Raw genomic sequence first — 9525 nt, forward strand, 5'->3', positions numbered from 1 at the left:
TTCTGAATGTCTCTGCTTCTATTTATTATTTTTGTCCAAGAATTTTTAACCTCTTATGCTCTTTTACATGTGCCTTTTGTGCCCGAGGTCTCTGCCTCACTCTTTATCTTGTGCTGTTTGTGCCAGGCACCCCATTCCACAACACCTGTGATCCTGTCTGCTCCTGCTTAACCCATTTAAAAAATTCATTTCTTAGTCTGGCTTACAGAAGAGCCCACACCAAGTGCCACACTAAATAGAAGGGTGGTAAATAAACATCTTCAAACAAATAGTGGCCCAAGCTATGCTGGCTTCAATCTGAGCACCCTGCTCACAGTGCCAATCTTTGGAAGTGTACTCCTCGACTGGGAACAAAGACTCAGGAGGCAGGCAGGATTCAGTCAAGTGGTGGACTTTTATTCAAGCAAGAACCAGTTAATGTAGGGAGTGGGTCAAAGGATCTTCCATGAATCTGGCCTCAATGTGAGACCACCATTATTCCCTTAATCTTTGGCTCAGATTGGAAAACAGATCAATAACACACTGATTTTTACAGTGAGATACAGCATTTTTATACATTGTGTTACTACGTGGTCAAATGTCCTCCCCGATTCCATACACTCAAGCCTGTGAAACACCTAATCAATGATAGGCATTCTATGGACAGCCCCAGGGTCCCATGATCTCATGGTGTTTAACAGACATTGTTAATCTCCAGGCCTTAGGATCTTTCTATGCATCTTGTTAATTGGCATTCCAAAATTACTGGTTATACTCCTCCTGGTCTGTCTCAGACTTGCTTATCTCTAAGGACTGGTTGAATTCTGTTAGTCATTGTATTCCATATGCTATCTCTATCAAATTCTGCTATTCATCTTATATTTTCCACTGTTCCAATCATGTGTATAAAAATTACAAAAGACAGTTGGTTTTAACTAACTGCTATAAGATCCGTAGTATTAATTTCTGTTATACAGTTAGTTATAAAGTATGAAGTTATGCAACTACTTCTACTGTTAGCACTTTGTAATTAGTAAGTTGCGATCAATCTGTTTTGTTCAAGGTGTACGAGGCATCTTTTTTAGAGATGAGAGAAAGTGTTTCCTGAGACTAATTAACTTTCACATCAATGTTTGAATGTTTCTCCCCTAATGCTTCTGTTATACTTTTGGTTATACTTGTATCTATATTTATGTTGAAATCTACTCCTATTATCTGATGAATCTTTAACTAGAACCTATTTCTTAATATTGTGAATAACTTCAAAGAAACAGCCAATTACTATAAAATAACTTTTCACGGTTGCTTAATGAGTTAGGCTGGCTGGTTGATGGGCTGAGATTTACACCCCTTTGTTCTGAATGGTGCTGTTCACCTAATGGGACAACATCCTTTCATTAATGAGGTCGGAATCAATCACTTGTCTACGCCTAGGCATCCTCTTTTCAAACTGTCTCCGATGGTTGCTTGCAAGGCCCTTAGTTGACCTTGGAGTGTCCTATTCAAAGGTACCATTATGTTTCACTTAGATGTTGGAGCAGGCTGTTTAATTTTGCTTATCCCTTGTTGGCCATTTCGTGTCTCACAAAGATGCGCCACCCTTACAGTACCCAACAGATAAAAAAATCGTATTGACATTTTATCCAAATTTTATCAGACCCATTAATACAGCAGGGTTTAATAACTTTAGTACAAACAGCCCAATGACCAAGGTTCATTCCTTGGTGTGAGTAAGAGCAAAATCTTTCAAAACTGATTCGCTGTGAATTTGCTGGTGTGTTAACAGGATGGATGACCAAGTGAATCCCTTCTCACACATGGAGCAAGTAAACAGTTTCTACCCAGTGTGAACACACTGGTGTGTTAACAGTCTGGTTGACCGAATGAATCGCTTCCCACACACAGAGCAAGCGAATGGTCTCTCTCCAGTGTGAACTTGCTGGTGTTGCAGCAGATGGGTTGACTGAGTGAATCCCTTCCCACACACAGAGCAAGCGAATGGTCTCTCTCCAGTGTGAACTCGCTGGTGTTGCAGCAGATGGGTTGACTGAGTGAATCCCTTCTGACACACGGAGCAGGTGAATGGTTTCTCCCCAGTGTGAACTCGCCGGTGTCTCAGCAGATGGGTTGACCGAGTGAATTCCTGCCCACACACAGAGCAGGTGAATGGTTTCTCCCCAGTGTGCACTCGCTGGTGTTGCAGCAGATGGGTTGACCGAGTGAATCCCTTTTTACACACGGAGCAACTGAATGGTCTCTCGCCAGTATGAACTCGTTGGTGTCTCAACATGTTGGATGACGTGGTGAATCCTTTCCCACATTTGGAGCAGGTGAATGGTTTCTCCCCAGCATGAATTTGCTGGTGTTGCACAAGTTTGGATGACTTGGTGAATCCTTTCCCACACTCAGAGCAGGTGAATGGTTTCTCCCTAGTGTGACCACGTTGATGTCTCAGCAGGCTGGATGACCAAGCGAATCCCTTCCCACACTCACAGCAGTTGAACGGCTTCTCTCCAGCGTGACCTCGCTGGTGTTTCAGCAGGTTGGATGAATCAGCAAAGCATTTTCCACACACAGAACATGTGTATGGTTTCTCCCCACTGAGAACGGTGCTGTTTCCTTCCATGGTCAAAATCCAATGATTTTCAGGTTAAGACAAATTGAGTGGCTCTGTCAAATCCTGATGTGACATGTGGTTTGAATGGCACAAATGCAAATCCTGTCCTTCTAATATCCTGTGGAATTTGTTTAAAACAGGAAAAAGGAGTATGAGAGAAGGCACAAAAGCACTAAGGCTAGTTCGGAAACAGAGCTGATCAAATCTGAGAATTTGTGTGGGGCCGGCACTGGGAGATAGTTATCACGAAAGTGGCTGGATCGTAACAAAAATCCGACCGATTCACAACCATCCTTCCGGGAAGGAAGCCTGCCACTTGCTCTAGTCTGACACAAAACACCAATTTTTATTGGAGTGACGGTGCGAGGAGGTAAGGACAGAGAAAGTGATTTGGGAGAGACAGAGAATGAAGCATTTTATATGGTCTATGACTTGAGGAGAACATCCACACCAGTCCAGACCTACCAAGACTCAATGGGAGAATAAGAGAAAGGGACAGGCAGGAGGTGAAGGAGAAGGATATGGTATAACTTTGATGTGATCAGAATTTTAACAGAAACTCCCAATCCCTCAACTTCCACCACCCAGAAGGCCCAGGACAGCAGGAGTACCACAGACGTGAACACATTCACCTCCCAATCACACACCATCCTGACCTGCCTGACATCCAGTACTGGACAGGGAGTTAGGTTGGAAGCTGAAGTCCAGGACAAACAGGGTAGTTATCTCTGGATTACTACCAGTGCCACATGATAACAAGGTAAGAAATAGGGAGAGAATGCAGCTAAACATGTGGCTACAGGGCTGGTGTAGGAGGGAGGACTTCCATTATGTGGATAATTGGAGCACATTCTGGGGAAGGTGGGACCTGTACAGTAAGGACGGGTTGCACCTGAACCGGAAGGGCACAAATATCCTGGGAGCGAGGTTTGCTCGAGCTATATGGGATGGTTTACGGATTGGCAGGGGGTGGGGAACCGGATTTGTAATTCAGAGGATGAGGTATTCAGCCTTCCAACAGACACAACAGGGAGTGAGGTTGTTAATAAAGAAATGCGGTCGATGGAGCAAAATTGTGGACACAGGGATGGTTTGAAGTGTGTATGCTTCAATGCTAGAAGTATCAGAAATAAGGCGGATGAATTTAGAGCACGGGTCAGTACTTGGAACTACGATGTTGTGGCCATTACAGAAACTTGGGTAACTCAGGGACAGGAATTGTTGTTGGAAGTTACGGGATTTAGATGCTTTAAAAGAAATAGGGAGGGCGGTGAAACAGGCGGGGGAGTGACATTGCTAGTCAGGGCTAGTATAGCAGCTTCTGAAAGCCAGTTCGAGAATGATATGTCTACAGAGTCAGTCTGTAGGAACAAGAAAGGAGCAGTCACCTTGTTGGGGTTGTTTTTTTTTTTTACAGACCCCTTAATAGTTGCAGAGAAGTGGAGGAGCAGATTGGGAGGCAGATACTAGAAAGGTGCAGAAGTCACAGGGTTGTAGTCATGGGTGACTTCAAATTTCCAAATATTGATTGGAAACGTTTTAGTTGTAATAGTTTAGATGGAACAGATTTTGTCCAGTCCATTCAGGAAGGATTCCTGACACAGTATGTAGATAGACCAACACGAGGACAGGCCACTTTGGATTTGGTGCTTGGCAATGAACCAGGCCAAGTGTCAGACCTGTTGGTAGGAGAGCATTTTGCTGATAGCAATCATAACTCTGTTACTTTTACAATAGTCATGAAAAAGGATAGGTACATACAGCAGGGTAAGGTTTATAATTGGGGGAAGGGTAATTATAATTCTGTTAGGCAAGTACTAGGTAACATAAAATGGGAACAGATGCTGTCAGCGAAGAGGACTATAGAAATGTGGAGATTGTTTAAGGAATGCATACTGCGTGTGCTCGATATGTTTGTCCCTAGCAGGCAAGGAAGATGCGGTCGAGCGATGGAACCTTGGTTCTCAAGAGAGGTTGAACGACTAGTTAAGAGGAAGAAGGATGCTTATATAAGGTTTAGGAAACAAGGATCGGCAAAGGCTCTAGAGGGATACAAGTTAGTCAGGAAGGATTGAAGAAAGGGCTTAGGAGAGCTATAAGGGGGCATGAGAAAACCTTGGCAGATAGGATCAAGGAAAACCCCAAAGCTTTTTACACGTACGTGAGGAATAAGAGAATGACCAGAGAAAAGGATTGTAAAGGGAATTTGTGCACGGAGCCGAAAGAGATAGGAGAGGTCCTTAATAAATACTTTTTTTTAGGTATTCACAACTGAGACGGACCTAGTTGTAGGGGAGGACAGTGTGAAACAAGCTGGTAGGCTAGAGGTGGATGTTGGTAAGTAAGATGTACTAGGAATTTTGAGGAACTTGAAGACAGAGAAGTCCCCCGGACCTGATGGGATTTATTTAAGGATTCTATGGGAAGTGAGGGAAGAGATCGCAGGGCCTTTGGCGATGATCTTTGCATCCTTGCTATCCACGGGTATAGTGCCAGAAGATTGGAGAGAGGCAAACGTCACTCCTTTGTTCAAAAAAAAAAAGGAACAGGGATAACCCCGGAAATTACAGGCCAGTTAGTCTTACTTCAGTGGTGGGCAAATTATTGGAAAGGGCTCTGAGAGATAGGATTTATGATCCCTTGGATAGGCAGTTTGATTCGTGATAGTCAGCATCGATTTGTGAGGGGTAGATCATGCCTCACAAATCTTATTGAATTCTTTGAAGAGGTGACCAAACACGTGGATGAAGGTAGAGCAGTGGATGTGGTATACATGGATTTAAGTAAGGTGTTTGATAAGGTTCCCCATGGTAGGCTCATGCAGAAGGTAAGGAGGCATGGGATAGGGGGAAATGTGGCAGATTGGATTCAGAACTGGCTGACCCTTAGAAGACAAAGGGTGGTATTAGATGGAAAATATTCAACATGGTGCTCAGTTACGAGTGGTGTACCACAAGGATCTGTTCTGGGTCCTCTTCTATTTGTGATTTTTGTAAATGATTTGGATGAAGGAGTGGAAGGGTGGATTAGTAAGTTCGCAGACAATATGAAGGTGGGTCGAGTTGTGGATAGTGCGGAGGGCTGTTCTAGGTTACAAAGGGACATTGATAGGATGCAGAACTGGGCTGAGAAGTGGCAGGTGGAGTTTAACTGTGAAAAATATGAGGTGATTCATTTTGGAAGGACAAATTTGAAAGCAGAATAGAGTGTTAACGGAAAGATTTTTGGCAGTGTGGAGGAGCAGAGGGATCTCGGGGTTCATGTCCACAGTTCCCTGAAAGCTGCGACCCAGGTAAAGAGAGTTGTTAAGAAGGCATATGGTGTGTTAGCTTTCATTAATAGAGGGATTGAGTTCAAGAGCTGTGAAGTTATGCTTCAGCTGTATAAAACCCTGGTTCGGCCACATCTGGAGTATTGTGTCCAGTTCTGGTCGCCTCATTACAGGAAAGATGTGGAAGCTTTGAAACAGGTGCAGAGGAGATTTACCAGGATGTTGCCTGGAATGGAGGGAAGGTCTTACGAGGAAAGGTTGAGAGAGCCAGGGCTATTCTCTTTAGAACGACGAAGGATGAGGGGTGACTTGATTGATCATTTTGTACACGTCTGAGGTATAGATAGAGTGGACAGCCAGAAGCTTTTTTCTCGGGTGGAAGTAGCTATTATGAGGGGGCATAGTTTTAAAGTGAGTGGAGGTAGATATAGGGGAGACGTCAGAGGTAGGTTCTTTACTCAGAGTGGTAGGGGCGTGAGATGCATTGCCGAAGAGGGTAGTGGAGTTGGCCTCATTAGGGGCATTTAAGCGCCTATTAGATAGGCGTATCGATGATAGTAGAAGGTAGGGGTGTAGGTGAGATAGACCTTAGGTTTAGGGTAAAAGTTCGGCACAACATCATGGGCTGAAGGGCCTGTACTGTGCTGTACAGTTCTATGTTGTATGGATGGGCAGAAAATCCATCTATTTAAATATTGTGAAGACGTAAGCTATTACTTTTATTCCCTTTTGCAAACTGCACACCATTACCACTGACTCCATCCCTCTCCTTGGCAAATGTTTGAGGGTAAACCAGACGGTTCACAACCATGATGAAATATTTCACCTGAGATGAAATATTTGGCTGTTCCCTCAGTTGCCAAGGATACACATTATGGATTTTTCTCTTGAACCCTCACTACCTCACTTTCCTCCTTTACACCTCATTATTTGGCCAAACATTCAGTCACCTGCCCTATTATCTCTGTATGTGGCCCAGGGTTAACAGGTGCTGTCTGACATTTTGTGTGAAAGTACCTTGGTACACTGTATTCCTTTAAAACTGATGTTGCTGATTTGTACATACATCACCATTCCTTCATCATCACTGCGTGAATTACTTGGAACCTCTTACCTGTCAGCATCTTGCAAATCACAGCACAGCCAAGAAAAAGTGTCAAAATCACAGTGGTCAGATGAAGATAGGTCCCGACCCGAAACGTCAGCTTTCCTGCTCCTCTGATGCTGCCTGGCTGTTGTGTTCCTCCAGCTCCACACTCCAGCTCATCCCTTACTTAGTCCGTCTGTGTTTCTAGATTCTGATCTGTGAACAAGGCATGCAATAAAATAATCACAAAATATTGCACCTGCTGGAAATTTGAACTAAAGAGAGACAATGCTGGAGATAGTCTGGAGGACGGACATGGTCATACATTCCTATAGGTCTCTAGCACAAAAAATGGCCCTCAGACCCATTGAGCCTGTACTAGTCAAAAACAAGGCAGTATCCATGGAGTGACAAAAAGAGTGAATTGTTCAGGGTGTACAGAATGAATCACAGTGAACAAACGTGGTGCAAATTTGATGATCGTTGCAAGCTCAGAAGCGAAAGAGAAATGAATTAAAGTGCAGGGAGAAACAATTCCTGATTGTGAAAGATCCTGAGGGATGGTAAAATTAGTAAGAGGGGAGCGCATTGTCAGGGGATAGGCAGCAATGAAAACCTCACTTAGACATTGTTGGCAGAAGTGACAATGTAATACTAAACAGACATTAAAAAAATCCATTATTAGAGACAGAGGAAGTTAATCAATAGCAGAGCAGTGATCAGAGAGAGCAGAGATTAAACAGAGCTGAGGAGGGAACAACTCCAGTCCCAGAGCCATGGAACCTCTCTCAGATAACAGAGCAGAGGTAAATGGAGAAAAGCTATATATGAGGTGAATTCTCAGAAACACTCATCAGTGAAACACTCTCAATGTTTTCCATCTCCTCTCAAAATTTTGATATCTCCTGCTGGAAGTTGCAATTGGAAAGATTCTGAAACACTGGAGTCAGAGTAAAATCTCACATTTGAGAAAATCTCAGGGGAGTAGGTGATGTCATTGTGCAATTGTTGCTGTGAGATGATATCACTCGCAGTAACACATCGTATCAATGTATGTGCAAACCAGAGATCACCACACATTGTGAAGGATGGGAGGAGATAGAGGAGACTTACCAAAATAGTTTGCAGGATGAGGAATTGGAGTTGCATTGTTAAGTTAGAGAAACTTAAATTGTCTGAAGTGAAGCAGAATGAACAGGGATGAGATAGAAGGGTTTGTAAAACATTAATATGTGGTAGAAAAGGAAAAGTTATCTTGTTAGCTGGACAGAAGAAAAAGAGATTATGGAACACTGAAGATTTTGGTGAAGAGCCACAGGGAGGATGTCAGGAAACACTTTATGCAGCATGTGATAAAGGTCTCGATTTCAGTGCTTACTTACAGAGGCCAATGAAGAGAAGCAAGTGAATTTTCTGTTATTAACGTCCTCTTCTAACTCTGTCAAAGCAAAGGACGTGTATGCTTGCTGCTGCACATCGCTCCTCATCACAATCGGCAGTCACTTAATGTTACAATAAGGTCTACTCGGGAGCCTAAGTTTCTGACTTAGGTCTTCATTTGACTGAATGGAAGCACAAATCTTAAAACAGATGAGGTTGGGAAGCAACAAGTGGGGCTTACTTCCTTCTCTGCTGCCGCTCTGCCTCACCAGTAAGACATTGGGTGTATCAGAAATAGTAGAAACTGCAGATGCTGGAAAATCTGAGATAACAAGGTGTAGAGCTGGATGAACACAGCAGGCCAAGCAGCATCATAGGAGCAGGAAGGCTGACGTTTCGGGCCTAGACCCTTCATCAGAAATGGGGGAGGGGAAGGGGGTTCTGAAATAAATAGGGAGAGGGGGAAGGCTGATAGAAGATGGATAGAGGAGAAGATAAATGGAGAGGAGTTGCAATGGGAGAGAGATCCCCTGAGGTTTGTCCGGAGGGAGGAGGGTAACTTCTTCAGGGTAGGCTCTTGCAGCTTGATGGACAAGCTGTCCCCATTCTGAACAATGGGCAGCAAGCTCCTCCCAGTCATTCCAAATATTGCCTGCACCAATGATGAAGACTACGCATGCGCCCTGCTGCCCGGTGCTCCAATAAAGATGGCGGATGTTAACCCGAGGCCTAACTTGACACGAAAGCTTGCAGTTAAACAACTGTCCTCACTCCGTGTAAACACGGGCACTGATAACTTAGTTTTTGGGGGCGTCGCAGCTTACACAATAGTTTCAGGCAACCTCACCGAGCTCCCGCTGGATCATCGCTCTCTCCGTTCAGGCTCAAATCTTACCGTTCTCGGACCGAATGTAAGAAACATCCATCAGCCGCCATTAATGGTTCCGCGCATGCTCCATACTTTGTCCCCAATTGCGCATGCGTTTCGCTTCCCTGTTTGCGGTTTTGGGCTATTCTCCGCGGGGAGTGTTTCCTGCCCACAGGTAATGACATTACAACAACAGCGTGAATTTATATAACACCTTTGCATATCAAAGACTTCCTGCGACATTTCACATCAACGTTAACATTCCCCACAATAAAACAGCCCTTTCTGCTGCCCCTCGTTGAATCTTGGACACCTTGCTTTAG

The 9525-nt window shown here is 44.0% G+C and overlaps 1 protein-coding gene across 5 annotated transcripts; it reads right to left on the minus strand.

Moving 5' to 3' along the window:
• Window positions 1–375: 375 nt before the first annotated feature.
• Window positions 376–9290, minus strand: LOC125481038 (zinc finger protein 436-like). Of its 5 annotated transcripts, none has more exons than XM_048619320.1 (3): window positions 9230–9290; window positions 6982–7170; window positions 376–2714 (listed from the first exon to the last, which is right to left on the minus strand). In XM_048619320.1, the coding sequence occupies exon 3, from the start codon at window positions 2603–2605 to the stop codon at window positions 1817–1819; it is 789 nt and encodes a 262-aa protein (XP_048475277.1). In that variant the 5' UTR covers window positions 2606–2714; window positions 6982–7170; window positions 9230–9290; the 3' UTR covers window positions 376–1816. The 5 variants fall into 5 exon arrangements, with proteins under 5 accessions (XP_048475277.1, XP_048475279.1, XP_048475278.1 ...); XM_048619322.1 differs by having other exon boundaries at window positions 6934–7170; XM_048619321.1 differs by having other exon boundaries at window positions 6885–7170.
• Between the last annotated feature and the right edge of the window lie 235 nt (window positions 9291–9525).

This window comes from Rhincodon typus, chromosome 42 (assembly GCF_021869965.1).
Source record: "Rhincodon typus isolate 14 chromosome 42, sRhiTyp1.1, whole genome shotgun sequence".
NCBI classification, from domain to species: domain Eukaryota; kingdom Metazoa; phylum Chordata; class Chondrichthyes; order Orectolobiformes; family Rhincodontidae; genus Rhincodon; species Rhincodon typus.